General features: G+C 36.5%; 1 protein-coding gene across 2 annotated transcripts in view; it reads right to left on the bottom strand.

The window, feature by feature from the left end:
- CTNNA2 (catenin alpha 2) overlaps nucleotides 1-19847 on the bottom strand; it is a 520003-nt gene that overhangs the window by 354779 nt on the left and 145377 nt on the right. For both annotated transcript variants that reach the window (XM_054064692.1, XM_054064693.1), the window contains exon 7: nucleotides 10635-10838. In XM_054064692.1, coding sequence (XP_053920667.1) covers nucleotides 10635-10838 — 204 coding nt within the window. The remainder of the gene's footprint in view (nucleotides 1-10634; nucleotides 10839-19847) is intronic.

The following is a 19847-nucleotide window of genomic DNA, read 5'->3' as shown; positions in this document are numbered from 1 at the left end:
CAAGTTGCGAAGGAACATGTCCAGGTGGGCTGGGAATTCATCTCCAGAGAAAGAGACCCCCACAGCCTCCCTGGGTGGCCTGTTCCAGTTCTCCATCATCATCACTGGAATTTTTTCCTCATGTTAAGGTGGAACTTCCTGTGCTAGAGTTTGTACCCATTGCTCCTTGTCCTGTCACTGGGCACAGTTGAGAAGAGTCTGTCCCATCCTTCTGAAAACCTGTTCCTTAGATATTTATAAGCTTTGATAAAGTCCCCTCTCCATCTTCTCTTCTCCAGGCTAAATAGACAGAGCTCACTCAGCCTCTTCTCATAAAGATGCTCCTCATCCCTTCTTTTATAGGAAAACAGTTTGGGTCGTTGGTCAGAAACAAACAAAAGAATCCTACGTAATCTTCCCTATGACTGTTGTGCCCACTTCACTCTGTCCCATCTTATTCTTCACCCAATTTTTAGTTCATTAGGCAAACAAAAGAAATGCATTATTTGCCCAGTTATAGAAAAAGATCAGTACACATCCTAAGGAGATTCAGGTTGACTTTAAAGAGGAAGAAATTCAACTCAGAAAATTCCTATTCCTTTGAAGACGTTATACACACCCTTCACACAGTCAAATACAACAATTATACATATATTCCAATAGTAGTACAGATTTATTGACTTTTTTTACATGGGAAACTTCAAGGCACTTAACCTTTCATGAATTAAAACTGACATGACCTCAATTTTAATGTTGGAGTAACTCAGTAGGCTCAGAAAGAGTAAGTATTGTATGAACATACAAAATCACTGATAAAGGGCAAATAACTTTACTTTCAGGCCATGACTTAACTTGGTAGCCATTCCTTCCTACTATGAGAAATAGCAAAGAAAGAAGCAAACATAATTCATGGAATTTTCCTGTATATTTCAACTCATTATGAGACTGAAACATTTGAATTTGAATTTCCATGCGGGGAGAAAAGCAACTGTGTTGCCTGTGTTGCCATTCACCACTTTTAAAGGCAAAGACAGGAGAGAAGTGGAAAATTCAGAGGAAAAAAAAAAACCAAAAACTGATAGAGATTTAGAATATATTGGAAATATTAAGGATTAAGAAAGATGACATGAGACACCAAGAAAATAACTATTATTTAATAGAATTCTTACAAACTGAGTGACCTAATGCTGAATTAAGTTTTTTCTTATTTGACCTGACACGACTATCAAGAATGACATGGAAGATTCAATTCCTCTGGTTGAACTGGTGGTTTGGAAGTTGTTAGCTCTCGTGACAGCAAGAAAATGAGACTATTTATATAATAGTATTTGGTAAAACATTTAAACTTGTGACTAAACTCCACTGGAACAAAAAAGAGTCTCAAATTCAAAAAATGTGTAAAGGTTATACTGCGACCTGGGAAGGAGTAAAGGATGAAGAACATTAAACTCCTCCACTGCCACCAACAAAAACACAGTTGTGACAAAAATTATTTCAGGTTCAAATGTAAATCTGGTCAGTCTATATTTTAACTTCCACAAAACTTACATGGTCACATGGCAATTTATTATGAAATAAACAGAGTTATATTTATTACTATAGAGTATCATTATTTTCTGAAAATATATTGTTTTCAATCTTTCTTACAAACTGCCTCAGAGAACCTGAAAATAAATACGTAAGAATGATTTAGAATACTTCTTGAAATGCCAGACATTATACGAAATGTAAAGAAGCAGCTTGAATACATTGTAGTGGAACCTAGACAAGATAACAGAAAGAACCTGGATATCACGTATGTGTGCTCAAAACTGTGTGTCAATTCTATTAATCTTTCTTTAATCTTCTTGTACTTAAATTTCTCACAGGTCTCCTAAATATTTTATGAGTCGACCCACACTGGCATGTGCATACATACACTATTAAAAAAACTGTGTTTTTATCTTTGTCTCTTTCAGATGAGATTCAGAATAATTCTTCTCCTTTTCAATTCAGAGAATTTTGAGAAGGGAAGTGAGAGTTCTCTTTCTCATTTCTATGTTAGTAACTGAAACAGAAAAAAAAAACAACACCCAAAAAAATACGGCCCTTGCAAAGGTGTTTAAGAGAGAAAAAAAAAGAACAAAAACAAAAGAGAAAGCATTTGAAAAGATAAAGCATCCTATCTCTTAAATCAGATCTCTGTGAGTGCAACTTAAAATCATAAAATTAGAAAAAACACAGCTTTTTGTCGCTTAGTTTAACCATCTTCTACAAAACTGGATCAGATGTATTTCTATTATTCTTCTAACCTACCCTTTAAAAACATCCAGTGATGGAGATGTTGTGATCTTCTTGCGCAAAATATTCACCTAATTTTAGATGAATGAGAAGAGCTATTTTAGAATTCCACACAATATATGAGTTTTTAAAGCTTGATTTCTGTGTACAGAAAGAAAGATCATATGGATCCTTTCTGCTGGCTTCTCTGCTGACTTCCAATAAGTGAAGAGGTTGTGGAATATAAAATACGGAAAAATATGAAAAAAATTATCATAAGCAGCTGAGAACCAAATGCTTCAGAAAACAGTCCCAATCACAGCATCCAAGGTAACACCAACAAGAATACTAAGTAGAATAGATAGGATAAATATGGGGTAGTAAGAAGAAGCTCCTACATATCTTACCAGATCTACATGAGGTGGTTTACTTTGCAAAATATTACTTTAAAAACTATTCTGAGACATTAAGGTCTATAGGGTTTTTTACCCACATAAATGGAATACCATATCTGCCACCTCTTCATCTTGGAAAGTCACCATGGAAAGCCTGTTAGCTTCATGACCCACCACTTACCAACACATCTGGACAGGAGAAGATATTGGACAAGTCCATGTATGATTGCAGGGAAGTTCACTTTCACTCCTCAAGTTACAGAAACACTAAATGAATGGTTTCCAACAACGCAGATCTAAACAGATCATTAAAAGGGCAATTTACTTAATAATGGAATAATAATAAACTGACAATAAGGAAGGGAATTCCTTGAGGTATTGGAATGTAACCTGATTTAACTTTTTTTTTCCCCAACCTTTCAATCACTCAGCTTAATTAATTGTCTAGAGATATAAAATAAAGCGAGAAAATAAGTCTTTATATGCAGGCACTTGATCAGATTTACTGGCATTCTAAAAAAATTCCATGCTAATTAGGAGGGAAATATCTTGTCAGAAACATCACGCAACCCAATACAGCAATTCAGCCTTGGATTCCAAAAACTTCATGTGATTTATGTACATTTTAACAAGAAATACATAGCTTTTCTCATGACATATCATGGTCTGCCTTTAAAGACAAACACCTATGAAGAAGGCACCTATGAAACGCGCTCCAGTGGACACCAACAAGAAAGAGCTATCAGCGCGATGGTTCAAAAACAGCATTTCCTCCTATAAATATTCATTCTGTAAATTTAAAAATTCACTGGTCCAAACAGATGAAACACCACAGGGCTCTGTAAACTTACACCTGTCAGAACCTAAGACAAATTGATAGCATATTTGTAATGATATTTTCATTTTTGCATGAAGTCCTACTTTCTCACAAGGCTTTTCTATTTGCTTCTGATGGAAAACATCAGCGTGGTTCTCTGAATCTGCTCAGAAATACCAAACAAACATTGAACTCAGACTTGCAAAACTAGAAAATACAAGAACGAGCAAATAAATCAAAATTCATTTGTGCAATTTTAAGTGTTGCAGCATTTCTGTAAAACCATCAATAAATGTCGGGCACAGCCTAAGAGATTGAGGATATCATGAAAAAAAGAAGAGAGAGAAGGTTCCTTAATAGATTCATTTTAGATTGTAGGCAGCATACTTAGTTAACAATTTATGTACAGTCATGAGAAGTTGAGGCACTCAGAAAGGATGCATTAATGCAACAAAACCTAAAGTGACTGAGAAGCAAGGCTGTGGCTTATAATAAAATATTTGCCCATTTGAGAATGCATCCTATTCCTTCAGTCATAACTACTGCATTTCCGCTTGTATCTTCCACGTTAGGAAAGACTAACACTAAGACACAAAACTGCTCATAGAGCCTCTAAAAGAGAAACATGAATAGCAAAATAGCTTTTATTCAGTTTCAAGTAGTGTAGGAAGCTTTAAACAACCCGTTGTCCTCTAAATATTATTCAGAAAGTTAGGAATTCAACAGCAGTACCAATGGCAAAAATGTCCTGCTGAGTCAGTAATGCCTCAATCAGCCAACCCTGATGACCCAGCAATCAATCTCTTCTCATTCATCCCTGATTACTCATCTCAGGACAGTTACGGACATTTCTCTGTCTCATAACTGTAATTTACTGCTTACCGTCACCCAGATTAACCTTACGCAAATCAGCTTCAGAACTGAGATGTACAGACAAATCATTACTTTTCTCTTAAATATGAATTCAGATTGAACTGTTAAATATGGAAGCTGACAGTATCTTGAAAGTTTACGGACTTTCATTTGCTACCATGTTTTTCATTCTCAAATCAGCCACAATAACTTCATCTGTCCGTTCTGGAAATTTCATTTTCATGTCCTGCAGCACTATAATTTTACTTTGAGTGATTCAAATTTTCTACTGACATGTTTGTGAAGAAAACTGCCCATAGACTTTCTCATTCCTTCTTCTTATATTTTGCATTTTCAAGATACGATATTTTCTTCTCTGTAGGAAACTGGAACTAGAGCCTACAGCATCTCGATTACAGTGAACAGAAATGAGGAATGTGCAGTAACTTTGGCGAAAGGAATTACAAAGAGCAAACAATAAGCAATTTTATTCATATGGTAATATCAGTCTATTATCAACAAAAAAAGGGCCCAGCCTGCAGTGCTCTGGTCCCCAACTCTATATATTAAATGACTAGTAGTAGTACAAGGACTTCATTCCACTTAGATACACAGAAATATTCTCCATCTCAAAACAGAACTACAATAAAAACAAACTCCCCACCTCCCCCGAAAAGTTGGTCCACTGCTCCCAAGTGATTACAGAGGTCTTTAAAAATCACGGCTTACTTAATTGTCAACCGCATTCCAAATTTCTCTTTGATACATCCCGATAACCCAAAATTCAGTCTTTCTCTTATGGCCACAGAAACCCGTGACGTCAGAAGAAATTCAAAGCATGCATTTTTGAGCATATTTTTCTAAAGATGTAATTTTCTTCCTTTCTTATCTTAATCAGGCATCGGCACAGCAGCATCTGATGCTTGCTAGAAAGGGTGGCCAGCACTGGGTTATCGGAGTTTGGAAATGTGCCTCTAATCCAGGAGTCTGAGTTCAAGAGCTGGAATTCCCAAGTTTCTAGGATTTTTGCTACCTGTCAGCCCACAACAGAATTCATTAAGGATCCAGGAGAATAAACCAGCAGGAAACTAGACCACAATCAGAACTAACCATCCATTACAGATTTCTTTTCATTTAGACAAATGGAAACCAACTGTGTTAAGAGCTTTCATGGGGCTGTATTTATTTCTCTGTAGGTTAGAAGCCCAGAAATGTAATTTTATTTTGAAGTAAGTGATGGGGTTTATCGCATATACATAAGAACCTGAAATAAAATCTATCAATTTTTCTGTGAGAGATGTGAAAAAAACTCCTATGACTCAGCAGACTCAGATTCGTCCTGTGCTTGCTTCATAGAAATAAAAGATTTTAAAGTTCAGTTGAGTTTGGCATAGAAATAATAGACATCATGCTGGGAAAATATTTTGACAGAGTTTGTGATAAGACAAATGAAACTAATACATATCACCAGATACACAAAAGATAATGAAACAGTTTACGTCTCATCTCCACAGAAGGTCTTGCAGAGGGCTCATATACTGTGAGACTTCAGCCAATGCAATAGACTGTACAAATGCATAATTATTCATAGAACTGCTAAAGAATCTGGGGACTAATTTTCCAGCAGCAATAATAATTCCAAAACCTCCCACAACAATAATTGCTTAAATAACCTCTGAATTGGGACCAGAGCTGCTGAATATTAGTGAAAACATCTTGGGGGGGGGAAAAAAAAAAAAAGATAAATCTTATTTGACACGTACGCAATGGAACAAACCAACATTATGAGGAGAAGGAAGGAGGAACCAAAACACACCTCTCTAGTCATGCTTTCTTACAGTCCTCTAAATATGTTTTGGTCACTTTTTCTAAAATCTTTATATCAGAAGAGAACACAACTGCAAAGCATCATTATTTGTATTCCTCTGTCTTGAAATCTGCTCTATCCTCTTCCTTACAGATTTTCTTTTCATATTTTTATTTGGTAACCAACATTTTGGAAGTGGATATCTGCCCTTTTTTTAAAAAATTACATCCCTGCAACTCACATCTTGAGTTTTGTTTCACTAACCTGGTCCCCTCCTCATCAAATAATAAGATTATCTGTGCCATCCGTTCATTGACTTCTCTGAATCGCAAAACTGCTTTAAATTACTGCTCTAAAACTCTGGATAATACACTGAGAGATTTTAGTCCAGGCGTATAACATAACTGTAAGATGATCATAATCTACTTGTTGGTCTGTGAAGGAACCTTAGAAACCGTGCAGACAAATGGGGAAAACAACATTGCCGTTCCCTTTCTAGGTAGCTGAGCATATTGATCCACTAAAGCCAAATAAAGCTGACGAAACAGATCTCAGGTGCAGGGAATATATCAGGAGATATGATGGATGTACTTAAAAAGCCCCGCAGGAGCACAGAAGATAAGACACATGTCTCTCTACAGGGAACTTTTCTCCGGTAGAGGTGAGCACAGCAGGGATGTCTGCAGGTGGAAGAGGTTTTCTTATACATCTTGTACTACTTAAAAGGTAGAAGTTCCTACATTGTTCGGCTGGAAGCGATTTCCTTTTCTTGCACACAAACTCTGGGAAATCTCTTTTTTCCCTCTTGCATTGCCTTCAGCAGTTATCATTTGAAATGCACAGAAGTATGCAACATCGCCCACCTTGCATTTCATCTGGCTGCAACCCTGCGTGTGAACCTTCCCATTTCTGATTCATACCTGAACTACTACCCACCAGTCCAAAAGCAAACATCAGTGAAGCTTCAGGAACAACATCTCCATTTTGAGCATGTTCTTTTGCACTCAATTTTTTTTACTTTGATTCTATGAAAATTTTATATTAGACAGAACATAAAACACAAACAATTTACATGGGACTTTGCACCGTAAATACTGAACAGGTAAAAAGGAATATAAAGTCTACTTAACAAAAAGTAGAAACATCCTTGTATAGGAAGAAACACCCCTCAGAACCCAAATCACAGAGGTAAATAGAACACATAGTACTCAAAAGAAAAAAAATAAAGCTGGAGAAGGACTGAATTAACATCAACTGTACAGCACTGCACTTTGTTTTCTGTATCCTTTAAATACAACCACAAAATATTTAATTTGTTTGAATGTTCTTTATACCTCGAGGCAAGCATCAAAAGCAGTTTTCACATTTGATCAGCAATGATCAACCAAAAACTGATCCATTATTTTTCAGATATCATCAAAAGCAGAAAACCGTAAACATTGATGTCTGACTAATTTCACAAGCTTTAAAGCAGCAGCAGGATTGCAATGATTTAAGGCTAAATAGGCAAACGACTTAAAGATGTCCATCTTTGCCAAATCATCTCAAAGCTCTGATACTCTAGCCAACTCCAAACCAGATTTAACATTGTGTCATGTTTGGTTTATGCCTTTCAGTTTACCTGTTAGACATTAATCTAAGAATTTAAAAACTTACCAATTGAAATCTTTCATAATAATGAATACACTAAAAATTACTGTGAAGCTACGAAAATCCATCCCCAGGTTTCAAGCAACTGATTAAATACTAAAGTAAATTCTACCAGGACAAGCAAATAGGTGAAATTCAGTCTCTAGATAGATGCCTAAATAGGAGCTGCCTACAAAGCAGGTACCTAATCTTCTACTCTAGTTAATGGAGATTTAGTTATTTTAGTCAGAGGACTCTAGAGTTATTTAACTTATCCATATTAGATTACAACACTCGGTCATCTGAAGTGCTCTTCAGGTTCCCTTGGCAGTACTGGTCTGATCTCCAGTATTGATCTGTTCTTCATCAATTATAACAGGAATTAAGGAAACTGATGCTCAAATGATTTGATAAAGGTAGGAGTCTGGCCATTTGTTCTTCCATAGAGCATAGAGGACATGGAAGTGGAGCTGGCAGGTATGACACTAGACCCATGGAAGACCCAAATGCTTCAGAGTGGGAGATTGACGAGCCTCTGTTCAAATAAGCACCAGACTATTTAAACTTGTAGTTTAAATTGGCACTAGGCATCTGTCTTTAAACAACTGAATTGAGGCTCCTAGTTTATCTTTTTGCACCTATGTACAGAAACTTAGGTTTATGTGTATTAACCTCTTAACCGAATCCCATTTTCTGTTGCTAAGATCATCTTGGAAAACTGAGTAGCACTCACAACTTAATGCAGTAGCATTCACAATTTAATGCAGTAGCAATCACAAATTCTAGCACCCTAGATGTGTTTCAATTAGAAGTACTTCAATTTTCATTAAGTATACGCTCAGTTCTTAAAATGCTTACTGAATAACTGTAAAAAAAAAAAAAAACTTAGAAGTGATTATACTCCACTATAAAGCAGGGAAATAAATAAATAAAAAATACAGGAATCGTGCCTCTTAAACTGATCAGACCAGGAAAAAGAACCCAAAACAAAAAAAGAGGAGGAAGACAAATTCAAAAACATATCACGCTAACAATAAAAGCAGAAGCTTATACCATTGTATTTTTAAGTAAAAACTAGGAAACTATATTAGCTACCTTTAATATGATCATAAATACCTACAGTCAACCAAAACTCTCCTTCCTCTGTAAATGTGGTCAGAAATAAAATAAGAATGTTTCTGGTCCAAGGGTAAATTGCTTTATCACCAAAAACCCATGTACTTAAAGAGAAGAACTACAATTCAATAGGAAGCCCCACAATCCATCAGTTCTCAAAGTTTTCTGAAAGACCTTTAAAGATTAGACCTAACTAATAATTCTATAAAGTAAGATCCTGTAGGAAGCAATCCAGCAAGTAGTCTTCCATCACTGTCTCCTCACTCATTATTTAATGTTCTCTTAGTAATTTCTAACCTATAACACAACAGCACAGACTTTGCTTTCACTCACAAGAACCTTTCAATTATCACTTCATAAAGAACAAAGAGGAAATTACACATATTTTTAAAGTCTGCTCCAACACAAGAGTTCCTTAAGGTGATTCCAGTATATGAAATAATGTCTTTAAAAAGTCATTAATTTTGAGCTGTACAACCAAGTGACTAAAAGACTGAATTTTGCAGTATTTATACTGCCCTGTACAAGTCTGCCAACTAACAGTACTAACAAAAAAACAACAGCATTAAAAGTTTTATCCTTGAACAATCTTTCCAACGTTACTTTGATGATTCTAGCAAAATGGCATCAAAATGTGTCACCTGATAGTGTGGCAGCAATGACAGACAAGAAAAAGCAAAGTATAGGATGCTCAGTTGGATACTCATTTGCAAATATTTCAAGTCATATAAACCAAGTTTGTAAAGAGCATGTAAAAATATTAAGTAGTCTTAAAAGCCAGTGTTCAGTGTTTATAGCATCACAGAATGGCATTCATAGTTAAAATGACTGTTTCAAATGGCTTCTACCATACATTTAGAAGAGAAAGAATCTGTTCTCAACAATAAATTCAAATAAAAAACTAAAATATTGCTATTGAAATAAAAGAAAAAAAATAAATTCAAACAAAATTCTCAACAACAAATTGCATTTTTAAAACGGGGTGATCTTAGGAGGATGTGTGCAAAAGTCTTAAAATCACAGCAACGGTACTCCTAATATTTAATACGCTTGGTTAGGCGGATAAAGTTTTCTGGGATAACTTAGACAGAACAAAGGTTAATACCATGCTGAACAATTTAGCACCTCCTGAAACCCTGCACAGATAGCTGTATCCAAGATCCTGTGCATACGTCTGTCTCTGTGCGAACAGCACTCGGGCTAAATTCACTACTTTCAAGGCAACTGAATATTTAATAGCTCTAACAGCAAATAACGACCTTCAATGGTTTAACACCCGCAGCAGACGACATCACATGAGTGTCTATAGGTTACATGCTAACGTACAAACCACCATTGCTCAGAGGAAATCACGTTGCAATTGAACTGTATCCACTTCCATTAGGACAATAATTCTAAGGCCATTTCCAACTTACATTGCTTGCTTTTACTTTTCAATAAAAAAAGCATTTTTACCTTAAAAGGAATACTCAAGGTCTATTTACTTAATAAGAAACTTTAATGCTAAAGCTATCAGGATCATGGGGTTTCTTCGCAGGTATAAAACATTTCTGTGAACTTGTAATTTTACCAAACTTCTGCCAAACATTTCCAGTGTATTAAAAAGTCAAACAATTCAAAACGCATACCACAGAAAGTAAAATAATTCAAATAGCACCACCTTTAATCCTGGTAGAAAGATATACTGTGAATTTTCTTAATGATTAAAGTCACAGCAAAGCCTCTGAAAGGTTTAAACATCTACTGAAAAAGACCCCAATAGGAAAAGCATATAACTTACATTATTCATGTACTCGCTGAGCAGATCCTGCAGGGCTTGCCGCACAGCATTGCACTCGGCTACAATTCTCTCCCGGCGGTCATCTCGCGTGCATGAAGAGTCTGCCATCAGCGCTGCTCCACTGATGATACTCTCCAGCCGTTCTTCAAGAGATGGTCTGAAGCGAGCCTCACTGAAAGTCATTGGGTCCAAAATGATTTTGTTCTAAAAAACAAAATACAAGTGGGAAAATTAGGAGCATATATGGATCACTGTCATTTCTCTCACTTCAGTGGCTTAACTTGGGTTTTAGTCTTTCTTCTAACCATCTACCAAATTCCAGCAAAATCAATATTTCACAAATATCTGTTAGCTCTGAAATCCCAATCTACAACTAAAACTAAAAGTAATTCTATATACAAATAATTCACAACCTATAGTTATAAAAGGCTACTATCTAGAGCAACACAACTGATTCAAACATGAATTAGCAGCCCTGCAGAGAAGGACTTGGGGGTGCTGGTAGATGAGAAGCATGATATGAGCCGGCAATGTACACTCGCAGCCCAGAAGGCCAACCGTGTCCTGGGCTGCATCAAAAGCAACGTGGCCAGCAGGATGAAGGTGGTTATTTTGCCCCTCTGTTCTCCTCTTGTGAGACCTCATATGGAGTATTGTGTCCAGTTCTGGAATCCTCATCATAAGAAGGAGATGGAACTGTTGGAACGGGTCCAGAGGAGGGCTAGGAAGATGATCAGAGGGCTGGAGAACCTTCCCTACAAAGACAGGCCGAGAGAGTGGGGCTTGTTCAGTCTAGAGAAGAGAAGGCTCCGTGGAGACATTATAGCGACCTTCCAGTACCTGAAGGGGCTACAAGAAAGCTGGAGAGGGACTTTGTAAAAAGGACAAGGGGGAATGGTTATAAACTGGAGAGGGGCAGATTTAGAATACATGTAAAGAGGAATTTCTTCACTATGAGAGTGGTGAGACACTGGCCCAGGTTGCCCAGGGAAGCTGTGGCTGCCCCAACCCTGGAGGTATTCAAGGCCAGGTTGGATGGGGCTTGGGCAGCCTGATCCAGTGGGAGGTGTCCCTGCCCATGGCAGGGGGGTGGAACTTGATGAGCTTTAAGGTCCCTTCCAACCCAAACTATCTTATGATTCTATGATTTTATCAATTTGGGAAGCACATAGCAAAAACCAAACCGACACAATCTACTATAGCATGCAGACAGTATGTTTGTCTGTCTCTTTACCTCTATATAATATAGGTATTGATTTCATCTTGAACTAAACTAATATTAGACTTTCCTGAATCTTCTGAAAAATTCTTGGATATTCAGGAAATATATATGAGAGCTGCCAATTATTAATGACTGAGGAAAAAGCGGAACATTCTCTGATAAGTTATTCCTTCGTTTTCATTATTTTTATTAGTAGATTACACTGCTAAAATGCTACTTGATTACCTCAATATAGAATGAAAATAATGGAGGAAACTTTCATTAAAAAAAACATTGTTAGGTAATCATACTTGGATAAAAATGTGAAATAACTCTGACTCCCATTTTGTAATGCATCTTTTAAAACCTTTTTCTAAAGGCTTTGACAAGCTTTTTGGTGTTTGCTTTTAAATCAGGAAAAAAATGTTAGATTACCTAACTAAACAGGGAGCATTACAGAAAAACAGTCTAAAAAAAGTCTTTAATTTGTCCAAAAGCCTACTACTCAGGAAAATATCTTTACTGCTACAAAAAAATACTAATTTTCGAAGACCATTTTCTTTTGAAGACATTTTAATTTTTAAATTTTAAATTATGATTACTGCTAAACACTGGTGTACTTTACATATCAAATTTATTATCAAAGATCAAATAGGGCTGAACTACATAGATTCTACCCCTATTCGCTTTAAAACTTATGAAATATTATGAGGTTTGAGTCATTGCTAGATTATATTCTGACTTGCTTTCCTTCCTTTGTATTTCACGGTAACAAATACCAAAGAAGTAATTCTTTGCTCCCACTTAAAGGAGCATTAGCAACACCGTGTAATTCAGTAACCTTTTGCCGCAATCAAGAAGTTTCATAACTGCATGTTGTGTAAAAATGCTCTGTAAGACTTGTACTTCTTATTTGAGCTAGAAAGGAAAATAAATCATGAAATAGGATTACAAGAAAGTTTCTGAAAAAGTTTCAAGCGTTCTGTTTTCTAATAATCACATCTGTTTTAAAGCACATCAGGTTTTTGTTAATGAACCATTTTAATTTCGCCAACAGTTTGATGACGTTTTCCTTTAATATCCAAGAGCAATCAACAAACGCAAGAGAAATGATGCAGTTAATTTGAAAGAACATAACACAGTCTACTAAAATGTAAATCAATATTTAGGGTCAAAATACACATTGATTTAGGGTCAAAATACACAGCCAACATCCGCCTATAATGTCAAAAAAATGTACCCATTCGTTATGAATTGGAACACGTTCAAATGAACTTATTCTAGGCTAAATTCTGATGCTGAGTGAATAGATTTTCTGTAATTCAGTGGGACAAGTAGTCTATAAAAGATTTTCTTACTTCCCAATAAAACTTCCAATTAGTTCCACGTGCAAAAAACATAATTCTCATTACTATACAAAGAAAGATCAAGCCCTGAAAAATCTCTTACTTGTCTGAATGTGTAGCAGTTAAATAGTAACAAACACAACGGTGATAGAGAATTTATGAAGACTCAATAGTTAATAAAAGGGAGAAATAGAATCCAGATCCAAGAACTGCTGACTTTGCAGAAATAAAGACAGCATTACCCAGAATGTGAAATAATGTCTCAAAAGTCTCTTTGAGGGTCTATGTTTCACAGCAGTAAACAGAGCAGTTTTACAAGCATCTAGGTTAGAAATTACTTCTGTAATATTTGGGCTTATGAATATTTATATAGCTATTCTTTTCCATCAAACGGTAATGCCTAAAGAATGGAGTTCACTGCCACACTTACGTTCATAAGCAATTGGATTTTCAGAAATCAGCTACACAAATTCATCTTCACAACATCACACTTACTTCAGTAGTAGCAAGACTGAAATCAAATGAACTCTCTTAGAAAAATATGTCATTGATAACTTTATCAAAATAATTAGCTGCATGTTTTAGATTATTTTCTGTGTTTCCTTACTCAAAACTTGTGGTTTTTTTAAAAATAAATGACCATAAAATTATGATGTTAATAGTCATGGGGTTTTTTTTCCTAAATGACAATAAAAACGGTCCTGAACAAAGACAGGAAGCACTATTTATTAGAAAGTACAGAACTTCCGATAGCCAACATATGTTCTACTTGTAGCAAATCTCTTTTGTCATCCTATAAATGTGATCAAAGCAAAATCCATACAGCACCATTGAATTTTTTGTGTTTCAGTTACAGCAACATAACCTTTTCTTCCATAAACGGAATCATAGAATCATAGAAAAGTCTGGATTGGAAAGGACCTTAAAGAACATGCAGTTCCAATGCTCCTCATGGGCAGGGACACCTCCCAGTAGATCAGGCTGCCCAAGGCCCCATCCAAACTGGCCTTGAACACCTCCAGGGATGGGGCAGCCACAGCTTCTCTGGGCAAACTGTTCCAGTGTCTCACCACTCTCATGGTGCTCCAAGCCCTCTGATCATCTTTGTAGCCTCTTCTGGACCCTTTCCAAGAGTTCCATATCCTTCTTATGTTGAGGATTCCAGAACTGGACACAATATTCCATATGTCTCACCTCTCCTATTTCTTATTGCCATGAGTGAAAGGTTCTCTACCTACACAGCAAATTTCAAACAGCGGATCTTACACCTCTCAGCAAGTCATGAATGATATTTTTTCTTCTTAGAACATTCTGAAGACACTGCACTCCATAGTCTTCTATGAGACCCAAGACCTACCAAGATGGTATTCCTGGAATATTTCCATCCTTTTCAAGCCTTCAGGATGAACAATGTGTAGATCAAATATCTCTGATCACTGAAACCCATCTGGCTAATACTCACAAGCGTTTATCTCATGATCCATGAATAAATTCAAGAAGCTCTGTCCAGGTTACGCGCAAATACCATTTACATTTTAAATAATACAGTGTGTATCATTGAGGGTGTATAATTAATTTAAGCCAGCTTTTCTCACCACACAACATGGAAAAGAAACATATTAGCGGAACAGGTCTTTGAGCTTTGGGAAAAAAAGAGAATGGAGATGAGAACCTGCTACATGACAGCCCTCAACACTCAGTTCCCAGAGAGACACTATTTTTTGCTTATGAAAGGTTTTACTCCTTTTCAAAGAAAGTTTGGTATCTAAACGGAACTTCAGGCTATGCTACTGACATGTACAAAGTTCTTACACATATATTAACATCGTGTTAAAAAGGAAACAATGCTTTCTTGGACACAAGAAAAAAGAGTTGCCTGGAAATTTGCCTAAATAAATTCCTTTTAAAGTCTTGAGTTCCCATCATTTCTTGCTAATTAATGAATGATGAATGTAAATGTATCAGAACATTTTAAATTTCTAATTAGTTAACTAACACTAGAGTCATAAATCAAGAACTGAAACCATAATCCTGGCCTTATAAGTAAGTGTTTCAAACCTCTTTACACATGCAGTATAAAATGTATCTTTGCTATGAACATATATCATTTTTGTCTTCAAGTTTTGCTGGAGCACAGTCCAAGAAAATTAATTTAAAAATAATTGGAGACTTAGTTGAAAGCTATTAAACTTACGATATTATCTTCTTTAAACATATTACAGTTAATTATTTTCTCTTGTACTCCCTATTTTATTTAAATTATATAAAGGTGTGTTTATGGTGGTCACAATGTTTTAATAAAGAACAAAAACTTTCCAAAACCAGACCTCTTCATATTAATCACTGCTATAAGCCATACTTAACATGAACAAGCTACCACAAACACTAATAAACTACAGGCATCACATCTGAAATTTGAAATATCACACTAATTATTAATATTACAACTAAACATATTGAAAATAACCACATAGTCTACATAAATGCATTGTATTGTCAGAAAACAGTTTTTATTATAAGTAAAACAAAACCAAAACATTAAATTAATGTTTCAAAACAATTTTACAACACCAAAACAACTATGATTACTGTATCACTGTCTGTATTTTTCAAATTAAGTATTTGTTTTTGCAAAAACTCACACATTATGTGCATTGTCTTATTGCTCAAGAAATTCTGCTCATCTACTCGTTTCCACAAGCAGAAAGTCCTAAGGAAATTTCAGGAGCTTCTTCAGAACAAGAGATTTGTTTACTTTTTAAGCACATAAGTAACGTTAATGTTTTGACAGGCTGGAAGGAAGGAGTGAGATCCACTTCCAAAACAGCTGAATATCAGCCTACATAAAATTTATCCAAATTCATTCCGAAGTCAATGGGTAGACTCAAACTTTGACAGTAGTCAACATTTTGCCAAGCTTGAAAAAAAGCATATAGAAATCAACATTGTTGAAAGTCCTGAATAGCATTAACAAAACCACTACTATACTGTAATTACCTTAGAGCTTGTAACAAAAGATTCTTAAATTACAGTTCAGCTATAAATCATAATGAAAGCTCTGAGAGGAAAAAGGCATAGTCAGGAACATTTTGGAGGAAAAAAAAACAGGCAAAAAAACACTCCAACAAAGATGTCTAGACAGTTTTCCTGCTGATACAGGTGACTGTATGTTTGTAAGAGGGAAGGTGGTATTTTTATCTTCAAACAGATATTTCTTTCTAGAATCCCTTACTCAATTACATCACATCCAACCACTGGATTAGAGAACAAGAATTCATTATTTCCTTGCGCTCCTTTAATTTTTGTATTGTGTAAAAGGATGACAAAAGTAATCATAGAATCATAGAATAGTTTGGGTTGGAAGGGATCTTAAAAATCATTCAGTTCCAACCCCCCTGCCATGGGCAGGGACACCTCCCACGGGATCAGGCTGCCCAAGGCCCATCCAACCTGGCCTTGAACACCTCCAGGGATGGGGCAGCCACAGCTTCTCTGGGCAACCTGGGCCAGTGCCTCACCACCATCATTGAGAGGAAATTCTTCCTTATTTCTAGTCTAAATCTACCTCTCTCCAGTTTATACCCATTGCCCCTCATCCCATCACTCCAAGCCTTTGTAAACAGCCCCTCTCCAGCCTTCTTGTAGCCTCTTTCAGATACTGGAAGGTCACTATAAGGTCTCCTTGGAGCTTTCTCTCCTCCAGGCTGAACAACCCCAACCCTCTCAGCCTGTCCTCGCATGGGAGGTGCTCCAGCCCTCTGATCATCCTCATAGCCCTACTGTGCTCTGTCCTTTAAAACACATAAACCCCCCAATGAAACAAAAGCTATTTATTCTTGTAACTAGGCAAAAGTGAATTTTCAAAGAAACTATTATATCATATGAAAGAAGTCCAACACCAAAACGTTCTTTTCTAATGGGAATCAACCTTCTCATTTAAGAAAAGCAATATTTCAAATGTGTTAATTAGAAAACACACAAACACAAAAAAAAACAAATCAAAAATCCAACAAACACTGCATGCTCTTCCATAGGGCTGTGCAATGAAAGTTGAATTCATTTTTCAAGCTTGAAAGACAGGAAAGGCGTGTTTGAGGGCAGAATAATGCAGCTGCAAATTTAATATGAGAAGCTATGAGGAAAAAAACCACAGAAACGTAAATTTTGAAAAGTATTCATAGAAGAAAATGTAGCAGCATAAAATTGATAAAGCAGCATCTGCAATCATGTCAGTGTCTAGCAAGAGCTCTGCAGGTGGAGGTATTATCCTAGACAGAACAGAAATAGCTTTCAAGTAAGAAACTTCTGTACAACATGGTTTTACAAAAAATTCACATCTAAGGCAATCCCAGTAAACTCTGGAGAGGTTTTATATAGCGTAGTAAGCAGCACGGTACAGTGGAAAAGACAATTGGAATTTACTGTTTTGTGGGTCCTTTATTGACCCTTGTATTAATCTGTCGTGTGACTCTGGATAAATGATACCTTCTTTCCTCTCCCCCTTATTACACTTTATTAATTCATCTATTTAGCATGTAAAACCTTCAGCGCAGAGTACATTTCCTAACATGCTTCTCAGTGATTTACTACAATGACAATAAAATGTCTACAGCAAACGTCACTGTAAAGGGAACAATATGTCAGAAGAAGGAACCAAAAATCCTGTGACAAATGCCATTAAAAACTCAAATTGACAGATATCTTACATAAACAATGTCACAACCACAAAGCAGCATGAAAAACTGCTTTTGGGTAAAAGGAGCACCTAATATACTGAGACACAGTTTTTCAGAACAACCTGGAAGACAAGACTGTATAAATAAGAGTGTTCAATGTATTCCTTTGTCAGAAGTGACTGCACTACCATGAAAATAAATGCAGTGTGCTCGTAGGCTTGGTTTACGCATGTATGTCAGTGCCCCCAAAGTGCTAACAAGGCTAGTTAGTTCCTTTTTAGCAATAAATCAAATGTTTCTGCTTGTCACAGGGCTGTGTTTCACAGCCATGCCACATAGGTATAATTTGAAGAAAAACAAAGAGTGTGACAGCGCAGTGCCATAGGGAGGAGGGGAGGGCTCCCCCAAATGCTCTCCTGCTGACTACGCTCCAGCACCACAGCTTTCAATTAGATGGTCTGATGTGTTAAAAGAAGAGAAAAATAATAATTCATAGAAATAAATGACTATCTTTCCTTCTGGGTCAGTGGAATGGTTAAACTCACAGTACTTTGATGAATATCACCCTCAGGTCGAAGTGCACAGCCAAGAGCCACCGGAGAAGCAACAGCTCCCAACTCAACAGCCCCAAGCAGTCCCTTCCCGATTCTCCTCCAAATGTAAACGAGGATCCTGCCCAACTCAACAGCCCCAAGCAGTCCCTTCCCGATTCTTCTCCAAATGTAAACGAGGATGCTGCTTCCCTGAAATACTGGTGGTGTCACCTTCCACATAGTCGAGTTATATAAGCATCTCAGAGGCACAAAATAAACATACTTGCAATAGTACCAAGTGTAGTTGAATGAGAAAGCTTCACTTAGTGTTATTTTTTGAGCTATTATATGTAACCTGACAAGATTTTAATATAGCTTTGATTTAACAGTTCAGATATCCATACCTATTATTAATAATAAAAACAACCTGTAATCATAGAATCACAGAATCACCAGGTTGGAAGGGACCCACTGGGTCATCGAATAATAATGGAATAATTGTATTGCTACAGAATAAGTATTCCTCTAGAGAAATGTTGATTAGGGGTTTTTTTAAGTGTTTTTCTACCACCTTTGCGGTACAAATTTGTTCTACCACAAATTTGTCTGGATGAGGGTCCACTACAAAAAATCCATTGCACACAAAGTGGTTACTGCCCTTCGACAAACAGGTAAAACGTATTTTAGAGGAAAACACACAAAGCATCTGGTGGGTTGGTGCTCGGTGTTTTTCACCATTAAAAGAAGTGTAGCAATGCGGTATGAAAAATTTACAAACAGTATTTTTGATTGATTGCTAAATCTTTTTTCCAATACTAATTTACTGCAAAAGAGCATTTTAGAGGGAAAACAAATAAAAATCCAGAAACCCACTAGATGGTGCTCGTACACAGACAAAAGATCAGCAGCACTGCCCTCACTGTGAAAGGGGAATGAAGGTAATAAGATGCTCACTGCGGTAAGCAAAGGTGCTTCCCTCTACAGAGGTCACGTTTCTGCTTTGCATTTCATAGCAAAATTCTGTCATTTCCAGTGTTGTCCTTTATACTCCAGAGCTGTCATTTCCACAATAATATATATATACACACATTCCCATGCATACACAAGCACAGATGAAACATTAACCATAATATGCCGTAAAGCCAACTACTGAAATTAAAAGTAGAATGAACCTCTGAAACAGGTGGTTAAAACAATTCAGAATCACAGAATGGTTTGGTTTGGAACAGACCTTTCAAGGTCATCTAATCCAACCATCCTGCAGTGAGTAAGGACACCTTCAATTAGATCGGGTTGCTCAGAGCCTCATCCAATCTGACTTGAAATGCTTCCAGTGACGGGGCATCTCCCCACATCTCTGGTCAACCTGTTCCAGTGTTTCACTACCTTCACAGTAAAAAATTTCTTCCTTGTATCTAGTCAGAATCTACTATCAATCTAAACTCAATTTGAGTTTC

This window comes from Cuculus canorus, chromosome 4, assembly GCF_017976375.1.
Source record: "Cuculus canorus isolate bCucCan1 chromosome 4, bCucCan1.pri, whole genome shotgun sequence".
NCBI lineage: Eukaryota > Metazoa > Chordata > Aves > Cuculiformes > Cuculidae > Cuculus > Cuculus canorus.
Note: the sequence above shows the minus strand (reverse complement) of the source record. Positions and strands in the feature narration are given on the sequence as shown.